The 14,272-nt window shown below is 37.8% G+C and overlaps 1 protein-coding gene across 3 annotated transcripts; it reads right to left on the bottom strand.

Moving 5' to 3' along the window:
- Positions 1–336: 336 nt before the first annotated feature.
- On the bottom strand, positions 337–12,372 carry MTX3 (metaxin 3). Of its 3 annotated transcripts, XR_015248366.1 has the most exons (10): positions 12,275–12,372; positions 11,697–11,766; positions 11,244–11,320; positions 10,189–10,281; positions 9,495–9,677; positions 9,276–9,352; positions 8,611–8,768; positions 8,136–8,232; positions 7,275–7,363; positions 3,567–3,589 (listed from the first exon to the last, which is right to left on the bottom strand). XR_015248366.1 is itself a non-coding variant. In XM_025924774.2 (9 exons), the coding sequence occupies exons 1-9, from the start codon at positions 12,353–12,355 to the stop codon at positions 3,479–3,481; spliced, it is 939 nt and encodes a 312-aa protein (XP_025780559.1). In that variant the 5' UTR covers positions 12,356–12,372; the 3' UTR covers positions 337–3,478. The 3 variants fall into 3 exon arrangements, 2 of the variants coding, with proteins under 2 accessions (XP_025780559.1, XP_086554097.1); XM_025924774.2 differs by lacking the exon at positions 8,136–8,232 and having other exon boundaries at positions 337–3,589; XM_086697971.1 differs by lacking the exons at positions 8,136–8,232; positions 10,189–10,281 and having other exon boundaries at positions 337–3,589.
- Positions 12,373–14,272: the final 1,900 nt, after the last annotated feature.

Below are 14,272 nucleotides of genomic sequence, written 5' to 3'. Positions count from 1 at the left end.
ATGACACTATTACAAATATAAAAACCAGAGCATATTTTATAGGGAAAAGGAATTCTTAGTTTTAGGTTATTGTTTTTTCTTTTCTGGTGAGGCAAAACAGATCTTTAGATAACCATTCATTACAAACCTGAGTTGTTTTTTCTTTAAAATTAAGAAAGAAGTAAATTATATTTAATTTACATTATGTATTTGTCAGAAACTGAATAGTAAATACTGTGTTTGGATCATTAAATTTAAATTGTAGTTTAGATAATGATACATTTACTTACTTTTAAAACTCTTTTATTTTGAAATTATAGACTCACAAGAAGTTGCAAAAATACTACAGACTCTGTGTATCCATCACTCAGCTTCTTACCTTTATTTATATTTTGGCTTTTAAAGGGTTAACAGTTTTGACAACATGAAAAACTGTCAAAAAACCTAATAGGCCTGATGAACACATATTCTTGGAAGAGGCTCTATGAAAACATACTGCTGACTTCAAACACCACTTTTATCACATGAAGGTACCTTAAAAATTGTTTTTCTGAGATTCTGTCACTGTTACCAATCTCTGCCTCTTTTGATGTCCAATGGTTTCCCACTTTTGCAGCTTCTGAAAACTTTAACTTAGCTGTTATTGAAATAAGCTCCCTTATTCCTTCATGTTAATATATCTGGCAACATTAAATGAATAGAAATTACGAATAGAAATCAACATGCTTGGATTTATTGTAAGAATCTTGAACTCTCTAGTATCCCCAAAATAATGCAAACATACCTAAGCTGGAATTTGTCAATGCCAACCTTTGTAAGGGAAAAAACCATTGTGAAGGAATGACCATCCTCAATGCTCTCTACAGAGAATTGGTGTTATAAGAAGTGGTGGGTCTTATGGATGACTGATGACAATGTGTTGATGAGGGATCTTTATCTTATGGGAATTATCTGATCAATTTTCTAATCCTATACTAGCACCAAACATAAACACATAGTCCCTTTTATCAGATTCCACCATCACATCCAAAAGAAAATAGCTCACAGTATTTTAAGACTGTGGGCCATCCATCTCAGCAAACTCAAACTTTATCCAAAGCACATCCTGCCAGGCTGATCGCAAATTCTCTTCCCAATCTGGAAAGCTGTTCCTTTCTAAGAGCTTCCTATATGTGTGGCTGCTCCCTGGAGCAGGTTATACTCAGTTATAGCTTCCGAGCATCTTGTTGGCCAGTCCCCAAAATGCTCAACTAAGTAGCCCCATATACAAATTCTCACTTATGTAAATCTCATTTTGCATCTTAGGAAAGGTAGTCTGGAAACATCAGACCCTACCTACTGCAAGGCTAAAGGCAAGTCAAAGCAGGAATGACCAAAAAGAAATAAATCATATTTACAGTTGTCTTTTCTACTAAAATATGACAAATCCTTGTCATTCTAAAATGATGTCTTTTCATTAAACTTTCAACACATGAAATATTACAGTATGATTACTGGCTGAATTCTGTGTCAAAAGAACATGATCTCACATTCTTATAAAAATGTGAACACATTTCTTACCATGGGCATTAGTAGTTTTACTGACAGAAAACTGTTACATAACCCAGTATTACTTTGGACTGTGACCATGGAGAAATTTGGGAGTTAAATTTACCACTTGATTTTAGAATCTGTTAGGGTTGGTATAGCTCTCTCTCCCCCATTTTTTAGTTTTCCAAAAACTAATTTTAATTGTCCTGTTTTATGTATTTGACAATTTTAAGCCACTTCAAATGCTTCTTAGAAGGTTTAATATAAATCATGATTGAAAATGATCAACTCTAACTACAGCATAACCAGATGTCTGATTAATGTGTTAACCACCCTTCTCCAATATACATGGACCCCAGGGGACAATAAAGTCCTATGGTAATGATTTTCAACATAGAATATTCATACAGGTTTTGGATGCTGGAGTCTAATGGAAAATTAATACAAAACACACAAACCTGTTGTATAAGTAATGTGAAACTCATTACTTTCCCTAAATGCATCCAAACAGATGAACAAGATTTTGAAGATTACCTTGTTTCTCATTTAATTAAAACTTTCAAGAAAAAATATTTACAGTGACTTAAAGACTCCTGTATAATACCTAATACATGAACAAACTGGGAGGATGCGGGTCAAATACAGCTGAGCTCCATTCAGCTCAAATTAGGGGAGTCTCTTGACTACAAAACTGTTTTCTTAACACGGGAGTTTCTGCAGGATGTGATAAGATTTGCTGAGCACCATAGTAATCTTTTAAGACACTAATCAAAAACATGAGCCCATAATTAAAAAAACCCAGAAGTGGTTTTAGGACAACAGGAGCACCTCAGCCACTAAAGTATGCAAGATTCTATTCTAAGCAAAACCACCTGCACAACAAATCCTTCAACAGTTCAGTAACCAATAAGTAGAAAATGTTCTTTAAAAACTATTGTTATTTCCGCATATTCCACTGGATCATTCAACTGTTGTAGTTTAACTATATGGAAAATAATAAGTTGCCATAACGCTTTTGACTACATGATAGGCTTCTTCTGAAAGAACACTGGTCTGAACCAAGCCTGGTGAACTTGGACCAGGCACACAGTAGGTACTTCTATTACTCTGGCTGAGGAAGGTCTAACAACTGGGCAAATTCCAGTAAGACTTTACAGCCTGGCGTAATAACGATGACCAACATACTCAGTTCTCCTGAAATCAATCCAAGAAAGAGATTACTAAAGTTAAAAATGTACTACAAATACACAGGTCTAAAGCTGCCACATTTGCCCAATAAACTAAAAGCATCCTTGCCAACCTTATATTGAACACATCAGCAAATACCAGAAGTGCATATAGTCAGATGAATATTATATGTAACCACCTTTGATATTTATATATATACATATATATGGTACTAATCCTCCCAAAAGGTTACACTTCTGAGAGCATAATTAAAAAGCACATTCCTCTTTGTTTTTTAAATAGACTTTTCTATTGAAGTGAATAGAATATTAGAATATTACATTTTTCCTAATGTCTAAAGTCATCAAATTTCTAAACAGAAGAAAAAAGCCTCAAAGAGCCACATATTAGATATTCAAACTGTTCTAAGAAAACGAAATTAATAAAATAACTTGAATAAATAAGAGTGCACATTCAGAACAGAATTCTAGCTTTTGGTCAGCAACATATGAAATAAAGGCAAAAATCTGCCAAGATTAAGGCAGGTTTTTGGTTTTTTTTAATATACAGTACAATATGTTTTCTTTGTTCCCCAAGTTCATTTAGCATTCACTTTGATGTTATCTAAAGTGCACTGCCAGGTCAAAATACAAGCTTCCTAATTAAGAAAAAATAGATATCATAGAAAGTTTCTTTTTAGAGTCTCCCTTATACCTACTAATGGCATTTTCTTTTTGCCTTCACACTTAGTGTAAGAGATTACTGCAATAATCATGACTGTGGACACAAAGCATGATGACTGTCAGGGTGATAGTCGTTGTAAGGAATTATTTTCATCTTCTGCTGGAGTCAATTTGAGTGTTGGCAGTTTCCGAGGAGGAAGTTGAGGGCTTTGGCGAAGATTGTCATCCATCTGTGGGAAGTACAAAAAGTACATGTGACTGATGGCTGTGGCACCACTTTCGTGGACTGTGACCTCCTCATCCAAACTATAGCCTAGAAGAGTACAGAACCATATGGTTCCAGGACTGCTCGAGAAACCTTTTTCTTACAGATAATCTCGCAGGAACTCTAAATGTCATACCTCAAATACCAGCTAACTCAGTTTATGTGTACAAGCAATATTGCTCATCCTTGATGCCTCTGCAAAATTATAAATTCCACAAAATGAATATTCTACTGAACTCAACCACATCACAACTGGATTTAAGAGGTCTCCTAGTATAGTAAGTGGAAAAGCATTACTTCTGATACACTAAGCTCCACAGTTTACTAATTATGTTGATGTACAATACCTCATTTGATCTTCCCAACACAACTGTGAAGAAACCATGGAAGACGATCATTCCCTATTTTACGTAGCAGCAAAACGAAGCTCAGAAAGGTTAAGAAATTTGCATTAGGTTGCAAAGCTAGTATCAAAAGTTGAAATTAAAACCCAGGTCTTCTTTAAAATTTTTTCTTTAACCTTTATTTATTTTTGAGACAGAGAGAGACAGAGCATGAATGGGGGAGGGTCAGAGAGAGGGAGACACAGAATCTGAAACAGGCTCCAAGCTCCGAGCTGTCAGCACAGAGCCCGATGCAGGGCTCGAACTCACGGACTGCGAGATCACAACCTGAGCCAAAGTCGGACGCTTAACCGACTGAGCCACCCAGGTGCCCCAAAACCCAGGTCTTCTTATTCCAATACTATTATTCTTTCAACTGCACCCCACAGCCTCAGTGAAAATGACCTGTACTCCCTTCAAAAAGACAAATTCTTTTAGGCTGCAAGTATTTAGACCATAGGAAGCTAGGAAAAGAGACAGATAGAAGGAGAAACTATTTAGACCTAATCCAAAATTCCAGGTATTCCAAACACCAGATCAGTTCTAAGCCTGCTCTAGAAAAAGAAATTACTATGGAGCATATTGAGAAAATGTCCAAGAGTTTCAGACTTGCCCTCAGGAGGACATTAGCATCCCTGGAAACACTAGGAGAGGAATCATTTAGAACTGAGTCAGGCTGGTGGGAATGCAAACTGGTGCAGCCACTCCAGAAACAGTATGGAGGTTTCTCAAAAAATTAAAAATAGAACTACCCTATGACCCAGCAATTGCCCTACTAGGTATTTATCCAAAGGATACAGGTGTGCTGTTTCGAAGGGAAACACGCACCCCCATGTTTATAGCAGCACTATAGACAAGCCAAATTATGGAAAGGTCCCATATATCCATCGACTGATGAATGGATAAAGATGTGGTATATATATAATGGAATACTACTTAGCAATCAAAAAGAATGAAATCTTGCCATTTGCCACAATGTGGATGGAACTACACTGCATTATGCTAAGTGAAATAAGTCAGAGAAAGACAAATATGATTTCATTCATATGTGGAATTTAAGAGACAAAGCAGATGAACATAAGGGAAGAGAAGCAAAAATAATTATATGTTACTTATATATAAATAAGAAATACATATGTTTATATATGTATATACATACATATATACATTTATGTGTGTATATATATATATATTCCATGTATATATATATACACACACACACACACACATATATGGAAAGAATGGAGTCATACCTTACAAAGCTACCTTTCAACCAGAACACCCCACAAACAGAGTGCAGGGTTCACAGCCTGGTGCTGAGCTCTCTATCAGCTCAACTTCAGAAAAGACTTGAAAGCAGTTGCCGCCCAAGATTCCACCAACAGCAAACAGCATCTGACTACCCACTTGATAAACAGGCTTTTCCAGAGTTTTGATTATGTGCAGAGCAAAACTCTCCCTTATCTCCTCCAGATGCTCTTATAAAGCACAGAGGAAATGTCTCAGCAGAGATACAAGCAGCTTACAGGAAAGGAAAGAGTATAAAAGATTAACTTTTAACTTTCCAATGGAAAAAAATATTCCCAGTGGACTGCTTGAATCAATTGGGTTGTCTTTTTTTTTTTTTTTTTGTAAGAACTAAGTCCCCCAAACATTACTTTTTTTCTTTTTTTCTTAAGCTCTAGATTTTCTGCGCAAATGGCGAACAGTAGTAGCCAATAGGATTTGCTGCTCTTTTGTCCTGCAGCCAACAGTGAACCACACTGAAAAGCAGATATGAAACAGGGGTGGGAAGGAGAGTGCCTGATTTAGGAGAGTGCCTGAGTTAGGAAACGTTCACATGCTGATAATGACCCAAGATCGAAGTGTACAAAGCGGTGACAGGGCCTCTTGGGTTCACCTCCTGCATATGCAGGTATTTCGTGGTTCCCTTTACATGTCTGTCATGAATTTGCCAAATATAGAAAATGAAAACTGTATTGGATAGCCTTCATCCAGCAGCTAAGTGTCGAAAACAATCTGAGTAATCTTTCCATTATCCACACCTAACACTCAATATCTTTCCTCTCATGGGATTTACTGGGCTGGGCTAAGAAGACAAACTTGGCATTCAACGAGCCCACCTAAACTTTAATACTGGTCTTTTACACTTTTACTGCTCAGTCCTACTCACTTCTCAAGTTCTAACAACACATGAGATACTCTACAAAGAAACAGAAAGGTCATTCCAGAGAGTGACAGAGGTTTCTTGCTACTAGTACTACTAGCACTGGATACATAATTTCATTCATTTGCAGCTTACTAACTGCAAAGCCCATGATGGAATCCAATTTGTAGGGTTCGAATCCCCTTTGCCACTCACCACCTGAATAATCTCGGGCAGGTAACATACACTGCTCTCCAGGCTTCACTATCCTTATCTGTAAGATAGGACTGACGGAGTAGCTGCACACACAGCGGCTGTGAGGATTCAATGAGGTAACTCGAAAGCTCATAGGACACAATGCCTGTTATTCAGACCTCAAAAACTGCTAGCCAGTGTTATTAGGCCACATTGCCTCATTAGTCATTAGTGAAAGAATGAAGTATCATTCACTGGCATAAGAAAAAAGGAAGTTGATCAGACACTTGGGGAAAAAAATGAATCAACTCTCTTGTATTTTTCCAATTAGAATCACCCTTGAAATTCCCACTACTGGCGTGCGTGCTCTCTCTCTCCTACCCGCTTCCTCAGTATCTCTCTCTCAGCAAATGAACGCGACCAAAGTGGCAAAATACCCACAGTGATGAAAAACTGTGGGCAACAATTAGAAAAGAGAAGGATAGAAGAAGCAAAGCAAAACAGTTTATGTAGAAGAAAGAAAAAGACATCATAGTGTGATTAACAAGAAAGGACCAGCACTGGTGCTTACAATCTCAAGAAATGTTAACCTTGGGAGACAGAAACAGACAAGCAAGAAGTGTGTTTGTTTTGTCTTTTTTTTTTTTAAGCTAGGCTTTTGGTCTCCCAACTTGAAAAATACTAATTATATGGTAAAAATAAGCCCAATACCACTATCAAAGTAATCGAACCACTACTGGCTTCAAAACACTACATTATATACAACTGTAGTAAATGTATATTTGAGCAGCTTTATGAAAAAATAAACTCTTTAAAAAATAAGAGGGTAAAATAATGCATATTAACTATACAATTAAAGTTACAATATTAATTTCAGAAAGAAAAATACTAAACTACTATAAAATAATGATTGAAGTAAACTTGACCTTTTCAATCAAGTTGGATTCCTTATTTACAAGTTGTGTGAGTTTCTGCAGATTTGCGTCTACTGTTTCTTGACCAGCAGGAGAGGTGCCTAAGAAGCCAGGACAGAAATCAGAAAGACAGAAAATTTTGAAAGTCTTTAAAGCTGTTCAGACTGAAAGAATTTTGAGTCTATCCACCCTCCCAAGTACACTGCCCTCCAAAAATAAATAAAATCAAGCAAAGAGAAAAACCATTATGGGTTCAAAGGCAAAGAGGGATAGTAATGCTCCAAAACCAAACCTAAACAAAAGGACTAAATTTGTCCATGAAGTAGACAGCCAAGTGTTATGCAACCAGCCAAAGTGATTAGTAAAAGAGCACAATGGTCCTCATTTCCTTCTCCAATTTGAGCTGTACCTTTTCCCCACCCGTATCAAATAGGCCTTTAGTCACAGCTATTTGGATAGCTGTCTAAGGCAGGGACTCCCAAACAGCTATCAAACAGGCATCCAAAGTATTTGGAAGAACTTAAAAAATACAGATTTCTGGGCTCTACCCTGAAGGGATTCTAATGCGGTATCTTTGGCTTAGGACTCAAGACTGTACATGTCCTCTGGCCAGGTTTGCTAATCACTGCTCCAAAGTAACAAGGTTGAAAGTGATTTAGTTTCATGACTCACCCCTCTCTCTCTAAAAAACATATAAACCACCATGAAAAAGAAACTGTCCCTAAGCCAGCTATCCTTGTAACTGCTGTTTCTTAAAAGGACAATTTCTGCCAACTCTCCCAATACAAATTTAGTATCCCAATCACTTACACACATGGCCCACACACCCAAGGAATCATATCCTAAGTGACAGGTGCCCTCTATTTACAATACCTCCAGTCTGATGCAATCAGTTTTCAAGTAGTGGTATCATGGGAGTGTACCTCACCCAAATCAATCTGCTGCTGATTTCTGTTCACGCAGGAAAATGCTAGAAGCAACATTTAAAATAATTGCCCATTTGCATTAGGATAGATGCTATCTTTCAGCAGGGACTCAATAAATACCTGTAGTTAACTTTTAGAAGAAAATGATCCACTTCAAAGGGGCAATATTTAAAGAAGAACAAGAGGCAAGAAATGTATAAAATCTAGAAGAATAGGCAAAAGGAAAATATCTATTTCTCTATTTAAAATAGAACACATGGGAATAAAGTTGGAAAAATAAAATTTTTTCAAATGCTGTAAGTCAGCACTTAAAGACGATACACAAACTTCTTTAATAAGTCATGAATTTTGCTTATCCATCCTTAGGAGAATATGCAGATACTCTACGCAAACGCAGATTAGCTGAAGAGAAGCCAGCTTACCTCCAAGACTAAGCTTAAAATAACTATTTAGGATGTCATCACAAAAGCGGCACAGGTTGGAGAGCTGTTTCAAATGTTCTTGTAATTGAACTTTAGGAAAGCATATTTTATAAAGAGGTGCAAGAAAACCAAACACGTAGGCATCCAAGGTAGATGGCCTAAAAATAAATTCAGGATTTTTAAAAAACACATAGGAAAATATTAACTTGGGATCATGTTAAAAATATTTTTTCTCTAATACATTTACCAATTCTGAAGTATACAATATAGTCTTTTAGAAGGTTTACTGCACATGTAAGCTTATAAAAATGATGTAATGAGGGTTTTTAAAAAAAAAAATTTAATACTCTAACCATTTATTTTATTTAGAAGAAAATTAACTTATAAATTAAAAATTCATCTTTACTTACAAGTGTTATATGAAGATATGAGACAGGGTGGGGATAGTCTTAGATATTTAAAATTCATATATATAGCATGTCTAGTCAATTTTTGATTACCATGGACAGAGAAATTACTATAGTAATTCATTAAATCTTTTTTTTTTTTTTTTTAAAGCAAAACCTCATGGGTGGGAGGGGTGGCAAGAGGACTTGCTTTAAATAACTACTCATGGACTATATGCATACAAAACACGAAAACGATTTTTAAGGGAATGCACTCACGTATCTCCAAAGAAAAACTGAGATGTTCCCAATCTGTTTGACAGAAGATTTAGGCACTCCTTGGCATCTCTGTATATCTAGTAAGGATGAAATTACAACTCAAAGGTAGAACAGATGCTCTAGAAGTCCTTCTAAGCAGGCATCCAGGATGTTCATCTCTGCTGTCTCTCTTGTCCCTCCCCTGGAGGGACCTTGCTCTGAAAGTAATCCCAACCATACCTGAGCTTCCACTTCTCGGAGGTGGTAAAGGGGAGGCTCTCCTTTAGTCAGGAGAATTCTATTCAGTGCTCCCTTAGACATCCTTCCAGGCAGGATCAAACTCAAGGGAAAAGGAATTCGTGAAGCAAACCATGGCTTTGTCACAGCAAAGTAATTGTCACTCTCAACCCAGAATGTGTGAAGCTACAAAACAAAACAAACGAAAAACGCAAGCATGTTCTTTTATGAAAAGAAAGGTCATTTAAACAGTGTGAAAGTTTTGGGTAAATATCCTTGTATAAAGTGGCTTCATAAAACTTTCCCAATTAGAATGACTCAAGGATGAAACAAGATTTTAAACATGTGGATTTGTTGATTGCTATATCCCAGGCATCCAGAACAAGGCCTGGCACATATGTGCTCAATAAATATTTGTTGAAGGAGTGAATGATAGTGAGCTAAATTCTATACATGGAGGAACAAACTCTGTCTTCCACAAATAATTTTTATTTCCAAAATGACGGTATCTTTCATGTTGTTTCATGTCTTAGCTGAATGTCTAACAGAACCCAGTTTCACAGTAACATGAAAGAATCAAAATTAATTCATAAATGAAATTTCCTCCTTTAAGCCTTTTTCACTATGTTCCTTCTAAATAGATTAAAGCATACTTTTAGTAGGTCACTACAATGATGTAATATTCACCAATGCTCACCACTGCAGGAAGAAGCTTCTCTTCAAGGAGAGCAATGTAAGCCAGTGTATCTGCCCCCTGTTTTGCTGAGAGTTCATAATCAGCATTATATTTCTATTAAAAAATATAAAACCAAAAAACTTCAGAAGTCAAGGGTATCCCAAAACAGTGAAGTTAAATAAATTAAGATTCCTATTCTTCCTCAAAAATGGCAAATATGATATTGAAAGGCATAATGATAAATACAAATTCAATGACAAATGCCGTTTAATGCAAATACAGTTCTTAGCACATCCCGCACAAAGTAAGGTCAATAAATATCAGCTACGATTTTTTATTAATTGATATTCTGTGATTGTTTACGACCTAGTTTAGCGCATGGCATGTTGTACCAACAATAAATAGAAGTTATTACCTTTAACAATAAGTTAAACAACAATAAGTTCTAATTGGTTGCATTTTTCCCCATGAAAAAAGAAAACCTTCCAAGTTAGAACAATTCTAAATTTTGTTGACCTAGGAGTTATTTTTTCAAGAAAAGTATTGGCAAAACCAATTACAACTTTTGTATTTATAAAAGTCTTTACATGTTTAAACATTTTGTATGCATTATATAAATCTTTAGATGCTCACACATTTTAGATACCTTACTTCATGGGACATTTAACTGCAACTCTCCAGTGAAGCGCTTTTTAAAAATAAAATAGGTGCTAGTTGATGGGAACTCAGATGCCATATGCAGCAGAAAGTGAGTGGCAGCTTTCACTCAAGTGATAATCATATCAATAAGTGTAATCATAAAGATGGCTTCATTGAACCTGCCTATTTCTAAACTTCAAGAAAATCCAAAAAAGTACATGAAAATATAAATTGAGTGTTCCTCACTACATGACTTTCAAATCACAGTAAAACTCATGATTCAGAGCGGTAATTCTCAAGTCTCTTTTTATATCAAACTCCAATTGTCTACTGAGTTGGTAAAAAAGAATTTTAAAAAATTCCCCAAAGCTTACAATGTATTTTTTTTTTAAGTAACATGTAGGGAACAATCTACTTCTTCAAAAGGAACCACCCACCTGTTTTCTTAAAAAGTTTAGTATTTTCGCAGGCTGAGAAACAATGTTGTCTTCAGTTGTCAAAATTGGTACATCTCCTACAATCAAAAACAGTTGACATACAAGGAAACATTTCTATTTGCTCTGAAGAGATTGCAGTCCCCTAAAAACCATACCAATTGCACATTCGGAGGGGGCAAAATGAGTAAGCTCATCTTAGTTTTTTGCAATTTCACAAAGCAGTTGTAGAGAACAGTGCCGTATTTCCATTGATCTGACTTGTACTTTACAGTATTACTCAGAATGCCCAAACCGTAAGCAACACACAGCCAAAGTTATGGTAAGAAGAAACTAAAACCCCAAGGTACTCCATGGCTATATGCTTCATAGCTTTAAATTCAGATATGGAGGTTGGGGGGCGGGGGGGGGGGGGGGAGTCCCTTAAGAGAGGAGAAAATTGTGTTTACACTGTACCTCTTGAACCTCTCCAGGTGTTATCTATGACATTGACTTTCAAGGGTGCACCAGAAAATTTGGCGTAAGCCTGAAACAAAGTTGGTAAGAAAACATTTAGACTGAGTACGTAGTGCAAATCTGCAAGCAGCTTTAATTCACAGCCCGGTCGCCCTAAGGCAGAAACTCCTGACACCGGGGCTGAATCCCTCTCCGGAGGCCTAGCCGAGGAAGCGCGCGCCAGCTACCCAGCTTTCGGGGACTTTGTTCCCCCAAAGGTCCGGGGGATGCAGAGCGGGGCGCGTGCGCAGCCTGCTTTGGTCTTAAGCTCCACCGCCCAGAAAGCTTTGCAAGGCTGAGTGGGCTCGCAGGCAAGCGGAGAAGCCTTGACTCTCCCGCCAAGGCCTCGGCGGGGTCACAAGCCAGGCTTTTGACTCCACGGGAGGGAACCCAATGTGGTACAGCGAGAAGCGCCCCGGCCGGTCTCGGCCCTGCAGCGCCGCAAGGAACCACGGCGAGCAGCGGAGACCAGGCCCAGCCAGCCTCGCGCTCTGGCCCCGCCCATCTTTCCTGCGCCCTGGTCCGCGAGGCGGCCTCACCATCACCACCAGGGACTCGCTGTGCACCGATGGGAGCCCCCAGCCACCTCCCCAGCAACTGAGCTCCAAGGGGGCCGCCATCTTGCCGGGGCCGACCTTTGTTACCCCGGAAGTACTTAAACGCTCAATTTCCGGCCCGGTGAAACACGGGGCGGGGCGAGAGGAGGGAAGGGTACCTTTAGACTGTGAAATGCGTCAAGAGGTGGAGGGGTTAAAAGCTCTCTTAGCCTCAGCTTGGCCTGATGGCTAGGAGTCTTGGCCTTTGAGTTAGACCTCCCGCCCTCCCCGAGAGTCTTAAAATATTTATAGGTACCTAAAGTGCTCCCAGCCCTTTGAGAATTACTACCTTGGGCTTCAATTAAGCCATCTGTAAAATAGACATGATTGTTGTGTTTAAAATTATGACACAGGGAGAAATAATTTGACATACAATAGGCACTCAATAGTTCAGCTCTTTCCTCCTTATATTTGGCTTTTGTCTCTTTCCACTCTGAATTATGTCACCCTCAAGTTCACTTGGTCTGCTCTCCTTAAAAGTAATCCTATTCCTGAAATTTGTGAAGTGAATTGCCTTTTTTCAATCTGGAATATCTCCTTTTCCCTGCCATTGCTCCCTCAAAAGTGACCTTAGATGTCACCTTCTCCAGGATGATTTTACAAAGTTAGGAAGTTCCTTGTACATACTTAAATTGTAGCTTCTATTCCATACAGATTTTTTGCCTTTCACTATCCTTGAAAACTCCTTGAAGATACAAAAGGACTGGCTTCATAGATGTGAGACCTGTGCAGTCACCCAAGGCCCCATGCTTAGAAGGGCCCACAATTGCCTTACTGTTCTGCTACCATTGTCTTGAAATTCTTAACTTTTGAACAAGAGCCTTCCATTTTTATTTTCTATTGGGTCCTAGTGATTGTAAAGCCAATTGAGTCTGTGGGCATGAACTAAATGTTTGTTTTTTGGTTTTTGGTGTTTTTTTTTTGTTTTTTTTTTTTTAATATCAAACTGACAGTTTCTCAGGGAAACTGTCAAAGAGGAAAAATGGCCCTTCAGAATGCCATGATCCTAACATGCTTACAGAGTGTGGGAGTTACGCCTTGGGTGCTGGATCTTCTAGAAGGCACAACAGTCTTTCTGGGTTACCCTCTCAGTCACTTCTCTGAATTCTTTGCCTTCCTCTGTTTCACTAAGTTAGTTGGGTCCCCTTCAGTAACTGAAAGCTCAAAAGAAACCTCTGCAAATTTTCATAAAATTATAATTCGACATATAATTGCTAGGTACTCCCTAGGGTTACATGGTTTATATAGCTTATATGGCTATCTAAATTTTTCCTCTTTCAAATGCAAGAGTTCTCAGAAATGAGAAGGGTAAAGTATGTCAATGGTGAGAATCCATTAAAAATACTTTATAAATGGGAAATGCTTAACATATGTACCATTGAAACCAAGTATCAAAACATGTATTGAGTAGTTACTGTATGCAAGACACAGTAACGCTCTAGGAGAATACAGAGATAAATAAGACATGAACTCTATCCTCAGGAATTTATAGTGCACAAAGGAAAGATACAACTAAGGGTAACAAGTCATATTATCATGAGTAAAGGCAGAGATATAAATGAAAATACTATAGAAGCACAAACCAGAAAGGATGCATTCTCTGTGTGATCAGCGGAGGCTGTCTCTTCAGCCTTCAGAGTAAAGAAAGTAATTCAACTTTCAGACTCAAGAAATAAGACCTCCCTGTTTTGAGGTTAAAATCTTAATCCATAAAGCTCAGAGTCCATATACTGCAACTGAGCATTTAAACTGTGAATGCCCTGAGTCTTGTTTGCAAGGTGGAGGGGGGTGGGCAGTGGATGCACATTTTTTTGTGGACACATAATATAATTACTCAGTTTAGCCTTCTCCCTTATTTCTGATGTTACATATGACAATTTCGTTTGCATTAAAGAGAAATTAAATATCTCCTCTTAGCATTGCATTCAGACAGAATAGCAT

Source organism: Puma concolor, chromosome A1 (genome assembly GCF_028749965.1).
Source record: "Puma concolor isolate L17-30 chromosome A1, mPumCon1.1.hap2, whole genome shotgun sequence".
NCBI classification, from domain to species: Eukaryota; Metazoa; Chordata; class Mammalia; order Carnivora; family Felidae; genus Puma; species Puma concolor.
This window is presented reverse-complemented; position numbering and strand designations above follow the sequence as displayed.